The sequence below is a fragment of the Rhipicephalus sanguineus genome, chromosome 6, assembly GCF_013339695.2.
Source record: "Rhipicephalus sanguineus isolate Rsan-2018 chromosome 6, BIME_Rsan_1.4, whole genome shotgun sequence".
Taxonomy (NCBI): Eukaryota; Metazoa; Arthropoda; class Arachnida; order Ixodida; family Ixodidae; genus Rhipicephalus; species Rhipicephalus sanguineus.
Window position 1 is genome coordinate 161,619,242 of NC_051181.1, and position 15,799 is coordinate 161,635,040.

A 15,799-nucleotide genomic window follows, 5' to 3' on the forward strand; every position below is an offset into this window, starting at 1 on the left:
ATTATGAACGTTCACCAACTTGCCCAACAAAAAGTTCTCTTAAGCCATATAGTTTCATACAATATATATACATATATATAGCTACTTTTACCCCTGCAATTTATTTACTGGGGCACGTTTAAGTTCATAGTATGTACACCTGCCTGACTGCCACTTTTTGAATAAGTTTAAATAAATTGCTTATGCTGCGAATAGCAAACAATCAGTGCAACACATCACAAAATCTAACAAAAGATGGCATATCATTCGAAGCCAGGCCAAGCTTTTAGTCAATCCGTATGGCGTGCGTGTAACCATAGTGTAACTAACGCGGTTTCCATGTGCGTCTTTCGCAGATTGTACTTCTTGGTAGTGTCAGTAGTGCCGCTTATTTAACTGCGCTATGGTGAGTTCATTCATCATTTTTGCTTATGTTTATTATAACACACCTTGATTGCATGAACTTAATACGCACCGAAATGTGTAGATTGATCCTTGTCTTGTCGTTGCTGTCACTGCAGTTGCGGCGGCTTGCTCGCGAAAGGCGAGAATACTTGTACAGGAAGTCAATCGAGGACAAAAGGAGAACCATCGAAGAGAAAAAAGAGCGCCTAAAACAAGCGCTAGAAGGTTTGTGCTAATTACCTACTGCTATAATCGTCGCGTAGTGCACAGCAAAGCGTATGTTTTTCTCACCTTCGTGTTATTTCTTTCAGAGAACCGTCCGATTCCCTATGAATTACGCGAGGAAGCTCTGAACTTGCAGCGTGCCTTAGACTGGGATGATCCTGGAGGGGAAGGTAAGCTCGTGAACAAACAAAACACGCGCTCATTGTGTAGCTCACTGCAGTGACTTAATGCAAGGTTTGGGAGTCACCGTGCAAGGACAACATGTCCTGGCACGTTACAAGAGCCTTGCATCCGCATGTTGATGTTCACTGTTAACCAAGTAAAGCTTCGTGTTTCACGAATGCGAATGTGCAAGTTTCTTTTTATCGCAGGAGTGGTGAGTCATGAAGACGACGAGTACCGCTGGGCAGGAGTGCGTGACCCCAAGATTGTTGTAACAACTTCTCGGGATCCAAGTTCCAAGCTAAAGCAGTTTGCCAAGGTGATTAGCGAGCACATACAAAACAGGGCAATTGCACTTTTTCACCTAATTTTGATGTAAACGGGAGTAAGGGTGCGCCTTGTGAACAGTTCTGCTGTTTATAACGTGTGTATGTGTTTAGCAATGTTCCTACGGTTGTTTCGTGAATAAGACTGCTCTCGAAAATGAAATATTTGCGTGTGTGAGAGAGAGAAATAGTATGTATTAAATTAAATTAAGCCACCTTCAAATCGTACAGCAGCTCCTTTCTGTTTGATAAAAGGCGGATCTGACTTCAGTGGACTGCATTCAAATAAATTAGTTACTTGCGCATTATATAAATACATAAGTGTTGTGTTTTTTATTACCGAATTTAACAGTTGATAATGTGAAAAGTGGGATTTATTCTCCAGTTAGACATACACGCATTATTCTGATGTGTTATGACTTGTATGCAGGATCTCAGTGACTGATTTTTCTTCTATGCAGGAAATTCGGCTAATCTTTCCCAATGCTCAGAGGATGAATCGTGGTGGCTACGAAATGAAGCAGCTCATTGAAGCCTGTCGTGCAAACGAGGTCACAGACTTCATTGTTGTTCACGAGACTAGAGGCAATCCAGGCAAGCTTCCGTGATTATTTTAATAAGGGCTTCTGAGATTCACAGTGCCAATATGCCGATTAATAATAAACTAGAGCTTGTAACCCTTTCCTGTAATTTTTACAGATGGCCTGGTGGTCTGCCATCTTCCATACGGGCCTACTGCCTACTTCACTATATTGAACACAGTCATGAGGCACGACATTCCCAACATTGGCACAATGTCCGAAGCCTACCCCCATCTGATCTTCCACAACTTCAAAACCAGGCTTGGAAAGAGGGTAAGTTCTTTGAAACACCTATTCTGATGCTGGAAAAGTAAAGGACTATACTCGCGGACAACTTTTCTTGGCAATGAAGGAAAGGCTACGGGGGCGGAGCTATTGCACATGTACTGCTCCGCGAAGTAGTCCGGTTCGGCACGCGTTTTGAATTTAGTTTTGGTTTGTGAACCTTCCGTATCTCCTGTGATGGCCATTTGATTATTCGATCAGCCATCACAGGCTTCGACAGCCATTTGTTAGTAAAATTCGTCACAAGCTCCCTCGGCGAGTTGTCGGAAAAGCTGGAGGATAACAAGCGCTCATCTGAAGACAAGGACGCCATTTGGACTGTGAGGTGCCGTAAAAGGCGCGCCGTTTTCACAGCCGCAAAGCGTGAAATGACACTGCATAAAGTAAAACAAATACAAATATCTCCTTGGTGCGCGCTGACCGTCTTTTCAAACAGCGCCCCGTAGAAAATAAAGTAATGTTTTTTTTTTCATTCTCACACTTAGAAAACACGGACGCAATTGTGGGACTATATTCATCAGCGGTAGCACATGCGCATTTCGGCTCTGCAGCCTTCCCTTCATTGCCAAGAAAAGTTGTCGGCGAGTATAGCACCATCAGCACCATTTGTTGAGCCAGCTTCACTTGATAGATTTATTTTATTTATTTACGATACCCCCAGGATCAACAGACGCTAAAGATGCGGGTGGTAATAGAAACAGAAAAATATGATTATAAATACAAAGAAGCCATACACTGTTTGCGAGGCAGAATACAACAATATGTTACAACACAAATATACATATTAAAAAAATAAGTGCAGTGTTTCTACTTATATAAAATAGATATTAAGGTGCAGAAGACAAGAAGATGTTCCAATACATAGGTTAAAAAGGCATAAATATGCCATGATCTGAAATTGTTTCTTATCCCCCTTCTCACTGTCACTGCCACCATCTGCTTGGGCTGTGAGTGAAAAGGGACATCATTTTGAGTGACAAAACAGGCCCTTCTTTCATGCACAAATGCTTGACACTAGAACTAGAACTTAAGAAATACTATTGTGCTGCTGCTGCAACAGCCATGGCAGCATATTTGTGGGGCTACTGTGAGTGAAGTAGAGGTAACTTTACATTTCATTATAGTTTACATCCTATAGCAGCATGGTATTGAAGTACAGTTGAAACTCAATTCAACAAAGTGATGACCACGCTTAAATTACTTCGTTAAATCGGGAATTTTGTAAAATCGAGAAAGAGATTTTTCGATCCTTTGAAAGCTAAAATTCTAACGTAGCGACAACCAAAAGCTACCACAGCATTGTTTTTGCTGGCAACCCACACCTGCGCATCTGAAAAGTCTGGGTGATGCAGGCCAGGTAGACGGTCATGTGAAGCTATTACAGGCTACCTTTATGGGACGACACGGAGAACGAATGCAGCGATTGTGAGAGCGGGCCGTGCGAGAAAGATGCAAGGAGAAAATCAGTGCTATCTGTTGCTTAAACCACAAAATAACTAAAGCAACCACTGCCGAGTCTGTTTTATGCATGGACGCGTCATGCAGCCTCGTCACAGTAAAGCTAGGACCATAACTAGGGCGCGTGGATGTTTGAACACGAGAGCGTTAGAGTCTGCGCTTCAAGACAAACCCGTCTCAGTCAAAATTGGATGGAAATCGCCACTTTTTCGCGGAGTTAATTAATTCAGGAAGAACTTCGTTAAATCAGGTTAGGTGGCCACTTTAGTTCGTTAATTTAGGTTGATGACAACACTGAACCCTATGGGTATTTGCCGGGGAATGGAAATTTCTTTGTTAGCAAAGCTTGAGATTGGGCCAGCTGGTAATACTGGATTGGATCCAGTACTGTATTGCGAAGCTCCAACTTCGTAATAATGGATTTCATTAAATCAAGTTTTAACTGGAGTTTGGCTTTGATGAGCCATGGTGAGAAAGAGTATTTGATGGCAGCATCACTTCTTGCACAAGATTGTAGATTAGCTGCCACTTCATCCCTTACAGGTGGTCAACATCCTCAAATACCTTTTCCCGGTCCCAAAGGAGGACTCTCACCGTGTCGTCACCTTTGCCAACCAGGATGACTACATATCTTTCAGGTAAACAGAACTCCTCTTAAACTACTACATTGTGGGCCCTCCATTGTAATACACCACCTCTTTCTTCCGGGCATGCTTATGGCCTCAGCCAAGTTCAATTTACTAAATTGGCTGATGTGTGACTTTAGTGTAGAGATGGCTGCATTTCTTGCTATTGCAGCACTTCACGTCTTTTTATATGCTGTGACATGTCAGTCCTTTGCAGTCTGTGACCACATTCACGGAAAATTTATAAGAATTGTTGTGAATGAAGTGATTGGAGTGGTAATATCAAAACTTTCAAAGCTGTACATAGTGTAGGATGTCTGTATACCAATGCTGCTTGCTGAAATGAGCTGGTATAATTGAGATTGTGATGGTTTTGATTTCTAGACGAATCCACCTGTTATTTATTCAGCATGATCTCGTGTCAAAGTCATCTGGGTAATGACAAACAGAAAGAGCGCATGCAAAAGTGCTGCAGTGTATGTTCCTATATTTATTTTCGTTTCCAGTCACAAGGCATGGTCACCGCTACATTGTGTACACTCAAACCTCATTATAACAAAGTTACTTTTTACATGAAAATAAGTTCGTTATATCCGAGAATTCGTTATAAAAGTATATTTCTAACACTGTGTCTATTGTAAGACTAATCTTAATTGACTTCATTATAACCGATATTGTATGTGTATGTTGCACGAATTGCTATGAAAGACTGGCCCCTCGGGTCATCATGTGCTCTTTCTTGGTTCTTCATTGCGTTGCATTATGTTGTCAATCACTTAGACTCGTTGTTGCAATGCTTCCCGAGTACATACTGTATTTTCTGCATATGACCCGCGCAATATATGCAGAAAATTCGGAGGTAAAGTCAGGTTGCGGATTATACACGAATTTCAGTGCACAAGTTAGCTTCACAGCACTGCTTTAAGGTAATGCAAAGAAGGCGGCTTCACAGCAACGTGCAAGGATCTTTCCTGCTTTAATTTTTTTCCCACGGTTTGTAGCTGGGGATGTAAATCATATGCAGGGGCGGGCTATGTGCAAGAAAATGTGGTATTATAGTCAAATGTTCCTGTAAGCTAGGTGTCACATAAATCTGTATGGGGTTTCCTTTCTTTGATCTGAACACTGATATATATTATGACTACTCATTCATGTCTTCTTCCTGTTGCATCTCTTTATCTCTCTCCTTACATAATAGAATTAATCCTGATATTTCAACCTCTTTATGCAGTGCAGTCATTAACCATGCAAGCCAGCTGAATGTAAATTGTTTCAGGAAGTGCCTAAGCTTACTTGGCTGGCTGCAACCCACGGTGTAAGATATATACTCTTTAGGTGTGGACACTCCTCGGCTTGCATGCAGAGCGCGTTTGACCAGATAAAGTAACAAGGGCGCGCGTCTCTTGGTCCGGTGACCGCAGCGGGTATCTATCGGCGGGAATATGCAACATAGAGAGAAAATGCTTTTTGCACCGTTGCTATAGCAACCAACGGGGTCGGCGGCAACGCCGGTGTCCGCGGCATGTCTCATTTTTCGCTCGTGAAAAACGTGGCATGCGTTTCCAACTTCAGTTGCTGGTGGCGCGCCGTAACCGCGTTTGCTGTTTTAAGAAATTCAGATTTCCCGCGAAGCGCCAGTTGCTACAGGAACGTGTTTTTGTGTTGAAGTTGCATCATCCTGCCGATAGATATCCGCTGCCATCGGCGGTCCGACGGGCTCTCATCATTGTTACTTTATCTGATCGATCGCGTCTCACGAGTGTCCTCACCTAAATAGTATATATCTTGCACCGTGCTGCAACCATAGCTCATCTATATTATTTCTACTTTGGGTCCTAACTGTAAGCAACCTCGAGTACACAGGCACGCTCCATGTATACAGTAACCATTTTATAGGAAAGCAAGCAGTTAAATAATGCAACACACCCACTAACACCAACAACTTGATTAATTGCAATGAAAAAAAAGTGTTACTATATAGTGTGCCCCATCATGCTGCAAGTTTTTCCAGCATGTAAAAAAATTGCAGTTCATCATGCCTAACACTCGTGCCCTCAGTTTCAAAGGTGCACTGGGTAGGTCCCTGAACTGTCATCTAAAATTTGAGGCCATCTAACCCAATAGACTGTTCTGAAGTAATTTTCTTGTCGAGTGGTGAAATAAGGTTGAAATTTATTTCTTTAAGCAAATTTCATGGTTTGCAATCTTTTCATGGTTGTCTCCACATCTGGTTATTCTAAGCAAAACGAACAGGTAAAAGGTGAGTATTATATATAGAGCATCACGAGTAACTGTCTGCATTCACTTCAAGAAACATGCTTAATTTTAAAAAAAGGTCTACTAAAGGCTGTGTATTTAGAAATTAAAAATGCTGGTTTTAGGCATGTAAAAGAGGCACTTGGAAGTTCAACATAGGTGTGATAAGGTCTGAAATACTCGCAACAAACTGCTGCAAAACTACTATCTGCTCTATGTGTCAAATGGTCATAGCTAACTTTCATGGTCAAAAGCAGATGTAGCATCTACTTGTGTGGTCTGAAAGGCAGCAAATGCATTTTGTGCAAGCATCACATCACATGGCCGTCTTGGCGCTCTGTATATTTCAGCTGTGTAACGCACAAAACAACTTGCAGCAACCTTCTTTTCGCTTTTTTTCACTAATGCCGCAGCTGTGCAAGTGCACATTTTTGAAAATTCAGCACGTTTCTGTCTCAAACACCCACACCAGCAGTTAAAGAGTACCGACACAAATTTAAAATATTTTCGTATTGTTGCTCAAAATAAAAACACTGGTGTCAAGAATTCTAAAAAGAGCATTGTGGTGCCTGGGAACGTATCGAATAGGTATATTTTGAATACGGCTACCTTAAAAAAAATCACAGCATATCCACGGAGTGAATGATGATGAGTGGGCGAAGCTGTGGAGGTTCATCGGTAAACTGTGACTCTTCCGTGAATTCTGCCCAGTACATCATCACCGACGTGAGATCGGGCGCGTTTATACTAAAGGTTCGATGAGAGTTATGACGACTTGCAGCTCACTTTAATTTTACATGTACGCTGTGAATTTTCATTGTTTAGAAAACCATTGCTTTAGAAAACATCTGGCGTCTTTCGTTAAGCAGCTGGCGTCTTTTCGTTTTGCTTTAGAAACATCTGGCGTTCTTTCGTTTTGCTTTTAGAAAACATCTGGCGTCTTTCGTTGGTTTATTTCATCAATCAACGGCGTTTTGAACAAAATTTTTATTGTTTAATCACGCACAGGAGAAATCTCACCAGGCACTACCTTGGAGGTAAACAATGGCTGCTAATGGGAATGAGAGACAGAAGAAGTCGGCTTTTAGCTAACACTTACACTTCTACTAACGTTTCCTACTGGAACATGCCAATGGCTGCTAATGGGGAATGAGAGACAGAAGAATTCGGCTTTTAGTTAACGCGCACGCTGCGAATTTTTTATTGTTCAACAACGCACAGGAAAAATCTCCCACCGGCACCACCTTGGAGGTCAAGATCTGGTACTAGCATTACGACTGGTTACGCACTACGACTACGAGGGACGAATGGGTGCCGCTTTAAGGAGCTTCGCCCGTAAAAACATTTTCAGTTTCGTGTCGTCGCGGGAAACAGCAACTAGCAATGTACTAGCGGCAGATCTGTAATCTGCTCGTGGTGCACGTAAACAATGATGAATGAATTGTAGTCCAGCGACCCTGGCAGTGATTTCTGCGATTTAGGCTGCAGACAGGACACAGAGTTCACAGACTCGGGCGAAAACATTAAAATCAAAGTACTAAAATATTTTATATGTGTTGTCGGGCTCCGCTGTGTGGAGAGCATTGATAGTGCATGCCATGGAAACAAAAAATGACCCTTTTGAGGTGCCTCAAAATCGTGTCAGTACTCCTTCAACATGCAGTTGGTGTCTACTGCTGAAGAACAAAACTTTTCCCAATTTTTTGCTTTGGCAAGGAAGCTAAATGGCGAATTGTTTAAAGAGTGTTGGGCATATGATAACAGGCCCTCAAAAGCTCAACCAACATTGACTGCGTAAGCTTGTTTTTGCTGGATCACATTAGAAAAGTTCAAGGGAACTTTTCTTGGGGGCTTCAAGTGATGAAAAAATAGGGAATGCCGCTAGAGCCAAAATTTAATCACATTGTCAGATCTGCTGCTACTAGCAACAGCTATCTGTACTGCCAAGTCTTGTAAATATAAATATAACTCAATTCGCTTGAAGAGCACCCTGAAAAAGCATATTGCAGTGCTGAAAAAAAATTTAGACATGTGTAGGAATATACATGACAGAAATATTTATAGGCATTGCTAAAGTCTGCTGAACCACTACTCAACATCTAATTCATGCTCATAACCCTAGGAATGGGGCCATGACACGTGGGAACAAATAGGTATTTGCCTATGATCTGTTTTTTAGTAAGGATATGTCATCTGTCACGTTTTGTATGTTTACATTGTTTATCCCCTGCCTACTAGCCTATGTGTACTACCATTATGAACGAAAAGTCTCGTTTATTGTATTAGTGATATACTATTCTCTAAAACAGGCATCACACTTTCAAGAAAGAAGGAAAGGACTACCAGCTTCAGGAAGTGGGACCAAGGTTTGAACTAAAATGTAAGTTGATTATCTGCTTGAATCAGCACTGGCTTGTTTGCTTCTCTAGCAGGCTACAGACAGCTTGCTAAGGCAGGGGCGTGCAAGTATGAAATGTCCAATTGCAAAGCGAATTCAAATAATGGAAACAAAGTGTGAATTGAATAGATTAATTTTCAAACATTTTCAGAATCCGAATACTAGTATAGTATTGGCTTTTGCGAAATTTTTTTTCACGAACCAGAGGCACAAAAGGCAAGATTGCACAGCAAATAATTTACAGGCAAATTCAACGCAGTTTCTTGAAACTTTTGCAATTGCAGTTACGTATCTAGAGGGACACTAAAGCAAAGAATGAATTTTCTCATCTTAGTAAACTACAATTTCGCAATACCAGAAGCACCACTCTTATCGTGAGGAGGTGCTTTGCAAGCAAGAAAATAAACAAAAGGAAAATAAAGATGGAGACACTGCCTTGAAGTTTTCGCACCAGCTCGCTGAGATGTCATAAATTTTGACTGCATCTTCTAGGCCTTACAATCGTTTGTCACTAAAAATTACTTGCATTGTATTCTAAGGTACACAGTCTTATCAGTCATTGAACCAATGTGGCTAAAATATGCAAGAAAGGTCTCAAATTCATGATGTCGCACTGACATTCATGTGCTTAAGTTTTGGTGCTAAACTCAAACATGAAACTTTGACCTTCCTTTCCTCTTTCAATAACTAGCCTGAGATAGTGAAATCAATCACAGTAAAGTTGTAAAAGAATAATTTAATTGATTTAATGTTTCATCTTATTGTCCCTTTTAAGAGGTACTGACATAAAATTTCGCGGCCGAGATAGCCTGCAGGATCGATTCCCGTGAACATGCTTACATCATCTGCAAAATATCGACAGCGAATATAACTTGGAAGGCATTTTATATGAATTTTGATGTTTGCGTGCGCGATCCAGCACTATACGCCGTACCTCGCGACATTGCCACCCTTGAAAGCGACTCGACGGTGACCCCCCTGCTTCCCTGACATCACCACGCTGCAATTGATACAGGTTATGATGCCGTCATAGTCGCCATTTCTTTTGCCGCGCTTGCACCAGCAGACTGCTTTTCGGCGGCTGCTCGCAAGTCCATGGCCGCAGCGCACGCGTTGAAAGCTTTGTGCTTGGAGACACTGCTTTCCTGTTTCCTGTTCGAAAGGACTTCTTGATTGCAGTGTGCCGTCTTGGTTGCGGACAAGGTGGAAGTGCGTCACGGTTCTGTGCGCTGACGTGGTCAAGCGTTGCACACGCTAGGTGGTGACAGTTTCACCTGGCGGCTTGTCGTTTTTGGAGCTCTCTCAAAGCGAAACAGACCGGTCGGTAACAAGGAGCCTGTAATTAATTATCTGTCGTGTGCTGCAGCAAACTATGTGCCGTGTTGTGACTAAGAGGCCCCCAGAAACACGTTGCAACAAAAAACGAGAGGCCAAAATTTTTGTCAGTACCCCTTTAAGCAATCTCAGGTGTTCAATGTAGTGTACCAACCTCCAGTGTTTTGAAGCCCCTATCTTGCTTCATAGTGTGAATCATTATTTTTGCAAAGAGCATGTACTTCAGAAGCACTGATAGACTTGGACATTAATGAAAGTAAGAGGTTTCTTTTGCTAAGTGCCAAAGTAAATTTGAACTCTACCAGGATTGTGCGGTCGATTTCAAACATTGTGAAAAGTGAGACTCTTGTCATATAAAAACATTTCAATTTGCAGTACATGAGGGCTTGCACATCTCAATTTTACCTTGTTTCCCCCCAACAGTGTATGAAATCAAGTTGGGTACCCTTGACGCCGCTGCCGCATTGGATGTTGAATGGAGCTTGCGGCCATACATGAACACTGCCAAGAAACGAAGATTTCTCAGTGATGAAGATGCCTTTGACAAAGAGGGCACTTCGAAATAAAAATGCTCAACTAAATCAGCGAGACTGCCAACAGAAATCTTTTTGCTTGCTCATAAGTACGAAAGATAGGCTTTCTTTTCTTTGGTATGATTTCATCAAAACAGCATTTAGATCTCGCTAGAAAGAAATGCATTGTGGAAGAATACCAAGCACTGTAAACAAGCACATGAAAGGTGTCCTGAACCAGCCCTCATGCTTAGTGAACAAACATATACAGTGGCAAGCTGACGCTGCTGTGAACAGCCCAGCCAAATCTAGCAGTTGTGCATGGCAAGGAGAGTTCACAAGCGGAGTGCAAAGTTGCCACTTTCTCAAGCACCCTCTCTTCACACAGAGGCCTGTACACTTTCCTCGGAGGGCCATCATACAATAGACCACTGCTATTGGGCAAAAGCTGACGTGAACCAAGAGCGGTGTTTGGCAGATGTGCTTCTTGCCACGAGTTGCCAAGCACCGCGCCGTATTAGTGTGCTAAAATTGCACAGTACCAAAACTAGAGTACACCGGGAGAGAGCAAATGCGTTTCACAATGTGCGCTCAAGGTCATGAGGTGCGCTCGCATAGCTTCTCCCCCAGTGTTGCCCCTCGCAGCATAACTTCCAGCAAACTCAATGGAAAGAGAGAGTGCTCAAATCGTACAAAAAATCGCTGCAACTCTGGTTGTTTTTGACGGATTCGAAAAGCTTTTGCGGCAATCAACTCCGATGGCGATGTCATTCGATGATTACTTGGAAAAGTGGTTTGGGACCCCTTAAGGCTTTTAAATAGCAAATTTTGTGGTAGATATCCTGTAAATATAATTATCACAGATCTGAGGCAGTTGTTACACAAATGCAGTATTCTTTATATAATTTTGAAAAGTATGCAATTTTGTGACACTAAACGTAGTAGAAGAGTTATGAAATTGTTGTATCGTAATGCCTGTGCTATCTCAAGCCGATAATTAGTTATGCTGTTGCCATAGTGCTAAAGACATTATGCCAGAATGCCTTTTTTATGCACTAGATTTTGCTATATATTGGCACATGTGTTGAAAATAAAATATGCACATAAAACCTACTGCTTGCTGAAAGCATGTTCCTACCAAATAATATCTAATAAAATGGTAAGGCTAATGCTATCCATATATAGAAACTATGAAAACTCATAGCTATTACCATCACAGTGGAGATTTAAATCATTTATTGTGCGTTGTTCGTAGAACACAACATCACTAAATGCACCTAGTTTGCTAAAGTTGCCTACGAGTTACTTAAGACTCCTGCTCTGGGTGTCATGCATTTCATCTACCAGAAAGCTGTTCAAAACAATAAGCAAACACTCGGAGAAAATGCTACAAGGACTGCTGTTCAAAAAACACTTTACTGTGATATAATTTGTAGCAAATGCGACAGTACAATGTTGTAAAGAAATCAATCGGTAGTCGGTACTGTAAAAAAATATTGTACATTATTTAACATTGCATAGCTCAATTTGACCAGCACCTTTAAACGAGTAGGCACAAGGCAGGTACTTAAGTTATTCTTGTGACATGTACCACAGCTATGCAAGGCACTATTGGGGTCTGTTAAATATAATTTTATCAGTAATAAACATGCCTGGCATAAATGCATAAGGCACTTTTAATGCTGGATGTCATAAGACGTCCCCTCGTATCGCTCATCTTACACAAGATAAAAGTTTACATAATTGGTACTCGGGTTAACGTTGTGGTACCAAAACGAATTCTGCCTTCTCAGTGAGGAATGACACAAGGCAACTTGTGAGAGGTCTTCGGTGGCAATCAAGCTGACCATTCTAAGCTTGCTTGACTGCCCCACACCAAAGCGCACCACCCACTGAATCGTGCTTGGCTCCAGATACTTTGCTGAAGAAGCTGACCTCGTGCCTCACCCTCAGCACACCAAGGACAGCAGTCATGAGGGCCTCCTTAAACTTGACGAGCTCGTCTGTCGGCACGGTAACAGTAATATCTTGACCTTTGAGCATTTTGGTCAACTCATCTACAAGCAATTTGTTGCGGGCACCACCGCCGGTGACCAGCATCTTGCAGTGACCCGGATAATCGGCAGAAACTTTCTTCTTGACAGCACACACTGTTGCAACCACCTGGTTGCAGATGTGCGCCATGAAAGTCCGCATGGCATCTGGAGTGGACAAATCACGAGCACATATCAATGGGTACAGGATTTCTGGGCCAAAGTCTACGCCGAGAGATTTGGGCAGAGGTTTCATGTAGTAGGTGAAACCATCGAGGTCCTTCAGTAGTCGGCTGTTAACTGTTCCCGCAGCTGCTATCTTTCCTTCATTGTCGAAAGTTTGACCCTCGTGCTCGGCGAGGAGGTTCAAAAGCTGGTTGGCAGGACAAACGTCCACAGCAAAGCTGTCGTCGTTGCATTTGCCTACGTACGTTAGGCATGCCATGCCTCCTATGTTCAGGAAGTACTGGTATTCGCTGCCAAAGAGCTTCCTCTCGGCAGCCAGCGAGAATGGGGAGCCTTGTCCTTCCAGAGCAATGTCCACCGATCTGAAGTCGCTGACAGTGGGCAGTCCGGTTACAGCAGCAACAGCAGCGCCATCCCCGACTTGTGCAGTTGTCAGCTGAGCTGGCTGATGGAACACTGTGTGGCCATGGCAGGCCACCAAGTCCACTTTGCCCTGCAGCTGGTTGTCGCGGATAAAAATGTTGACGCAATCCCCGAGGTAGCGGCCGTATTCGGTGTGAAACAATTGGTACTCAAGGGCACTCATCGAGCGCGCTGCGTGCTGGAGCTTGTTAGCCCAGTATTTACCGTACGGCTGGCAGTTGGTGTGCTCGATGTTGTACTTCCATGTGTCGCCATTCACCTGAAATGTCACGTAGATGATGTCGAGGCCGTCGAGCGAGCTTCCGCTCATGACCCCGATGACCCTGTAATCGGGCATGTCGTCTTCCGTAATTTCAAAGGAACAGAGCTCTGAAAACGAAATAAGCTGCATTTTAGAGCTCTATAGCACACTGCGGCATGCACCGGTGTATAACTCTAAAAGAACATGCCTAGCAAGAAACTTTCCAGGCAGAGCTACGGACCACAGTTGTTTAACCTACTTTTGACAAGCTCACGCCCACATCAGCTGCAGAACGAATACTTCATAACCAAGACGAAGCATTTACAGACCGTCGAGGCACTTCTCGTGTATAAGTTTGCTTGGGCAAACCGCCGGCGAGAATATTAAGCTTTTTTTTAAAGGCGTATACAGAAGCAAATTGTATTCTTATTCAACCTGTAGCGACAGCCACGTAGTCGGTCGCGAATTGAAAATCTTGCATCCTGCTAAAGACTACCCACTAATTAAGTTGGAAAGACACATTAAGAAAGCCGGCGACCTTAAACACGGCAAGCAGGCTAATGTCATAACAGGAAGAAATATTTCTTATGCGGATGTCCCACAACCCGGCATTAAGGATGCCGTAGTCGTTAGGTGAGTCCTTAGCGTTTTGTAGAAACCACTGAATCACTCGCTGGTGCCAAGACATCACATAGTTATCCTTGACATTGACATAGCGTACCGTGAGGCAGCCCGCAGCCGAATCATGCGCTGCACGTCAGAGTACTTGCACGGAGTAGAGCGGTGGAGCCAGCAGTGGAGCGCAAGTAAACGTACGACAGGATTGACAGGATTATCGGCATTTATAACCAACTTTCTCAACTGCTTCGGCAGATGGCGCTGACGTCAGCTGCGTCGCAATGCCGATGACAATGGGCGGAACAGGCTACAGCCTACCTCTCCACCACGATGGTAGAATATTACCGTGTTGCCGACCGCTGTGTTGACTGTGTGCACAACGTGTAGGCAAACAAGGAGCGGAAAGGACCAACTGAAAGGAGCACAGACCGCCAACTAAGCCGTATTTTCATAACACACACACATATGTGTACGCGCGAACGCAAAAGCAACTGCCGAAATACGCATCCTCAATCCTCGCTCATTCGAAGTGAGGATCATCACAAATAAAAAAGCTTTTTTTTTTTTGTCTTTACGAGTGCATTTCGGCAGTTGTATTCGTGTTCTAGTGGGCACACACTGCATATGTGGTACGATATTAAAGTTTTGCTAGCAGCAGTAACCGTTGTCCCTTGTCCGTTTTTGCGCTCGGCTTGGCCGCAGTGCATTCAGATTGGGCACTTCAGCTGCTTCAGCCATGATACAACGGGCCCAATACGTCGCTAAAGTCATTTTTGGAATTCAGGGTTCCACCCTCGCTCTCCTTTTTTTAGAGACGACGTTAAAAACATGGAGGTCGCTTAGTCTTCAAGAGTGGAACGCGATAGCGTTATCGGGTCCTGTTCGAGGGAAGGAACGTCTATGCACGTGCACTGGTCGTTGTAAACCACGTGTTGTAAACTCTCCTAGGGCGCCTACAGCAGGCAGAGTTGCGAAGTACCCCCTAAATTTACCATTTTGCAAACAGGGGTGGCGCCAAAAAAACAGTACGGGGGGGAGGGGGCATAGTTTTTTCCTGCACCCCCCTTCCCCACCTTCCTGCCTTTTCTTTTTCCCAGTTTTTTTCTTCCTCTTCGAGAAGTCATGCAACGTACACACACGTGTTTCTGTGAGAAAGTGTCCGTGCCTCCAAACGCGTGCCGGCGTGGCGATTCGAGGGCTCGCTCACGAGGCAAGTCGTCGACTAGTGTACGCGCTCGTCATGAACATCGTCTAAATCGGGCGCTGTGGACGTCAGAGGCCGGGGCGTAAACAAGCCGCGAATACGTGGCGTCGCCCATTGGCTCTGCCATGTCGCTGCAGAGGCAGCAGCCAAAGTGGCCCAGATCGTCGTCGCTTCAGCTGTCATTTTAGCTCGGCTCGGCTAAACGTCTTCGCCGGCAGTCTCTGGGGGAGATAATCAGGGCAGCGGTGGAGGCGTCGAGCGGACACTGCATCAGTGCCGCCGAATAGCCAACGGCCCCCCGGCGCTGCGCTAATCGGAGCGCGCGGTCCCTAATCAGCTAAGGGGGCCGGAGCGCGCGCGTGCTAGTGCGTCTGCCCGTTGCGTGGTTGGGCGCACGTAGTTGCGTTCAGCGCAGCGAAAGATTAGTTCCCATGGTCGACTCAGACAAGATGCCCGCGTTTTATATCGTGGTATATTGGACTATGACACAGAACAGAGGTGCGATCATGGTAGTTACCGTTTTGCCAATTATTCCGTGCAGTACAA

The 15,799-nt window shown here is 43.8% G+C and overlaps 2 protein-coding genes across 2 annotated transcripts; one reads left to right on the forward strand and one right to left on the reverse strand.

Moving 5' to 3' along the window:
* Nucleotides 1-298: 298 nt before the first annotated feature.
* LOC119396939 (U3 small nucleolar ribonucleoprotein protein IMP4) lies at nt 299-10,620 on the forward strand. Its single transcript, XM_037664326.2, has 9 exons — nt 299-385; nt 501-609; nt 696-779; nt 981-1,090; nt 1,559-1,691; nt 1,797-1,951; nt 3,965-4,059; nt 8,613-8,683; nt 10,460-10,620. The coding sequence occupies exons 1-9, from the start codon at nt 383-385 to the stop codon at nt 10,600-10,602; spliced, it is 903 nt and encodes a 300-aa protein (XP_037520254.1). The 5' UTR covers nt 299-382; the 3' UTR covers nt 10,603-10,620.
* Nucleotides 10,621-11,945: 1,325 nt separating this feature from the next.
* Nucleotides 11,946-14,296, reverse strand: LOC119396938 (anhydro-N-acetylmuramic acid kinase). Its single transcript, XM_037664325.1, has 2 exons — nt 14,153-14,296; nt 11,946-13,559 (listed from the first exon to the last, which is right to left on the reverse strand). The coding sequence occupies exon 2, from the start codon at nt 13,525-13,527 to the stop codon at nt 12,400-12,402; it is 1,128 nt and encodes a 375-aa protein (XP_037520253.1). The 5' UTR covers nt 13,528-13,559; nt 14,153-14,296; the 3' UTR covers nt 11,946-12,399.
* Nucleotides 14,297-15,799: the final 1,503 nt, after the last annotated feature.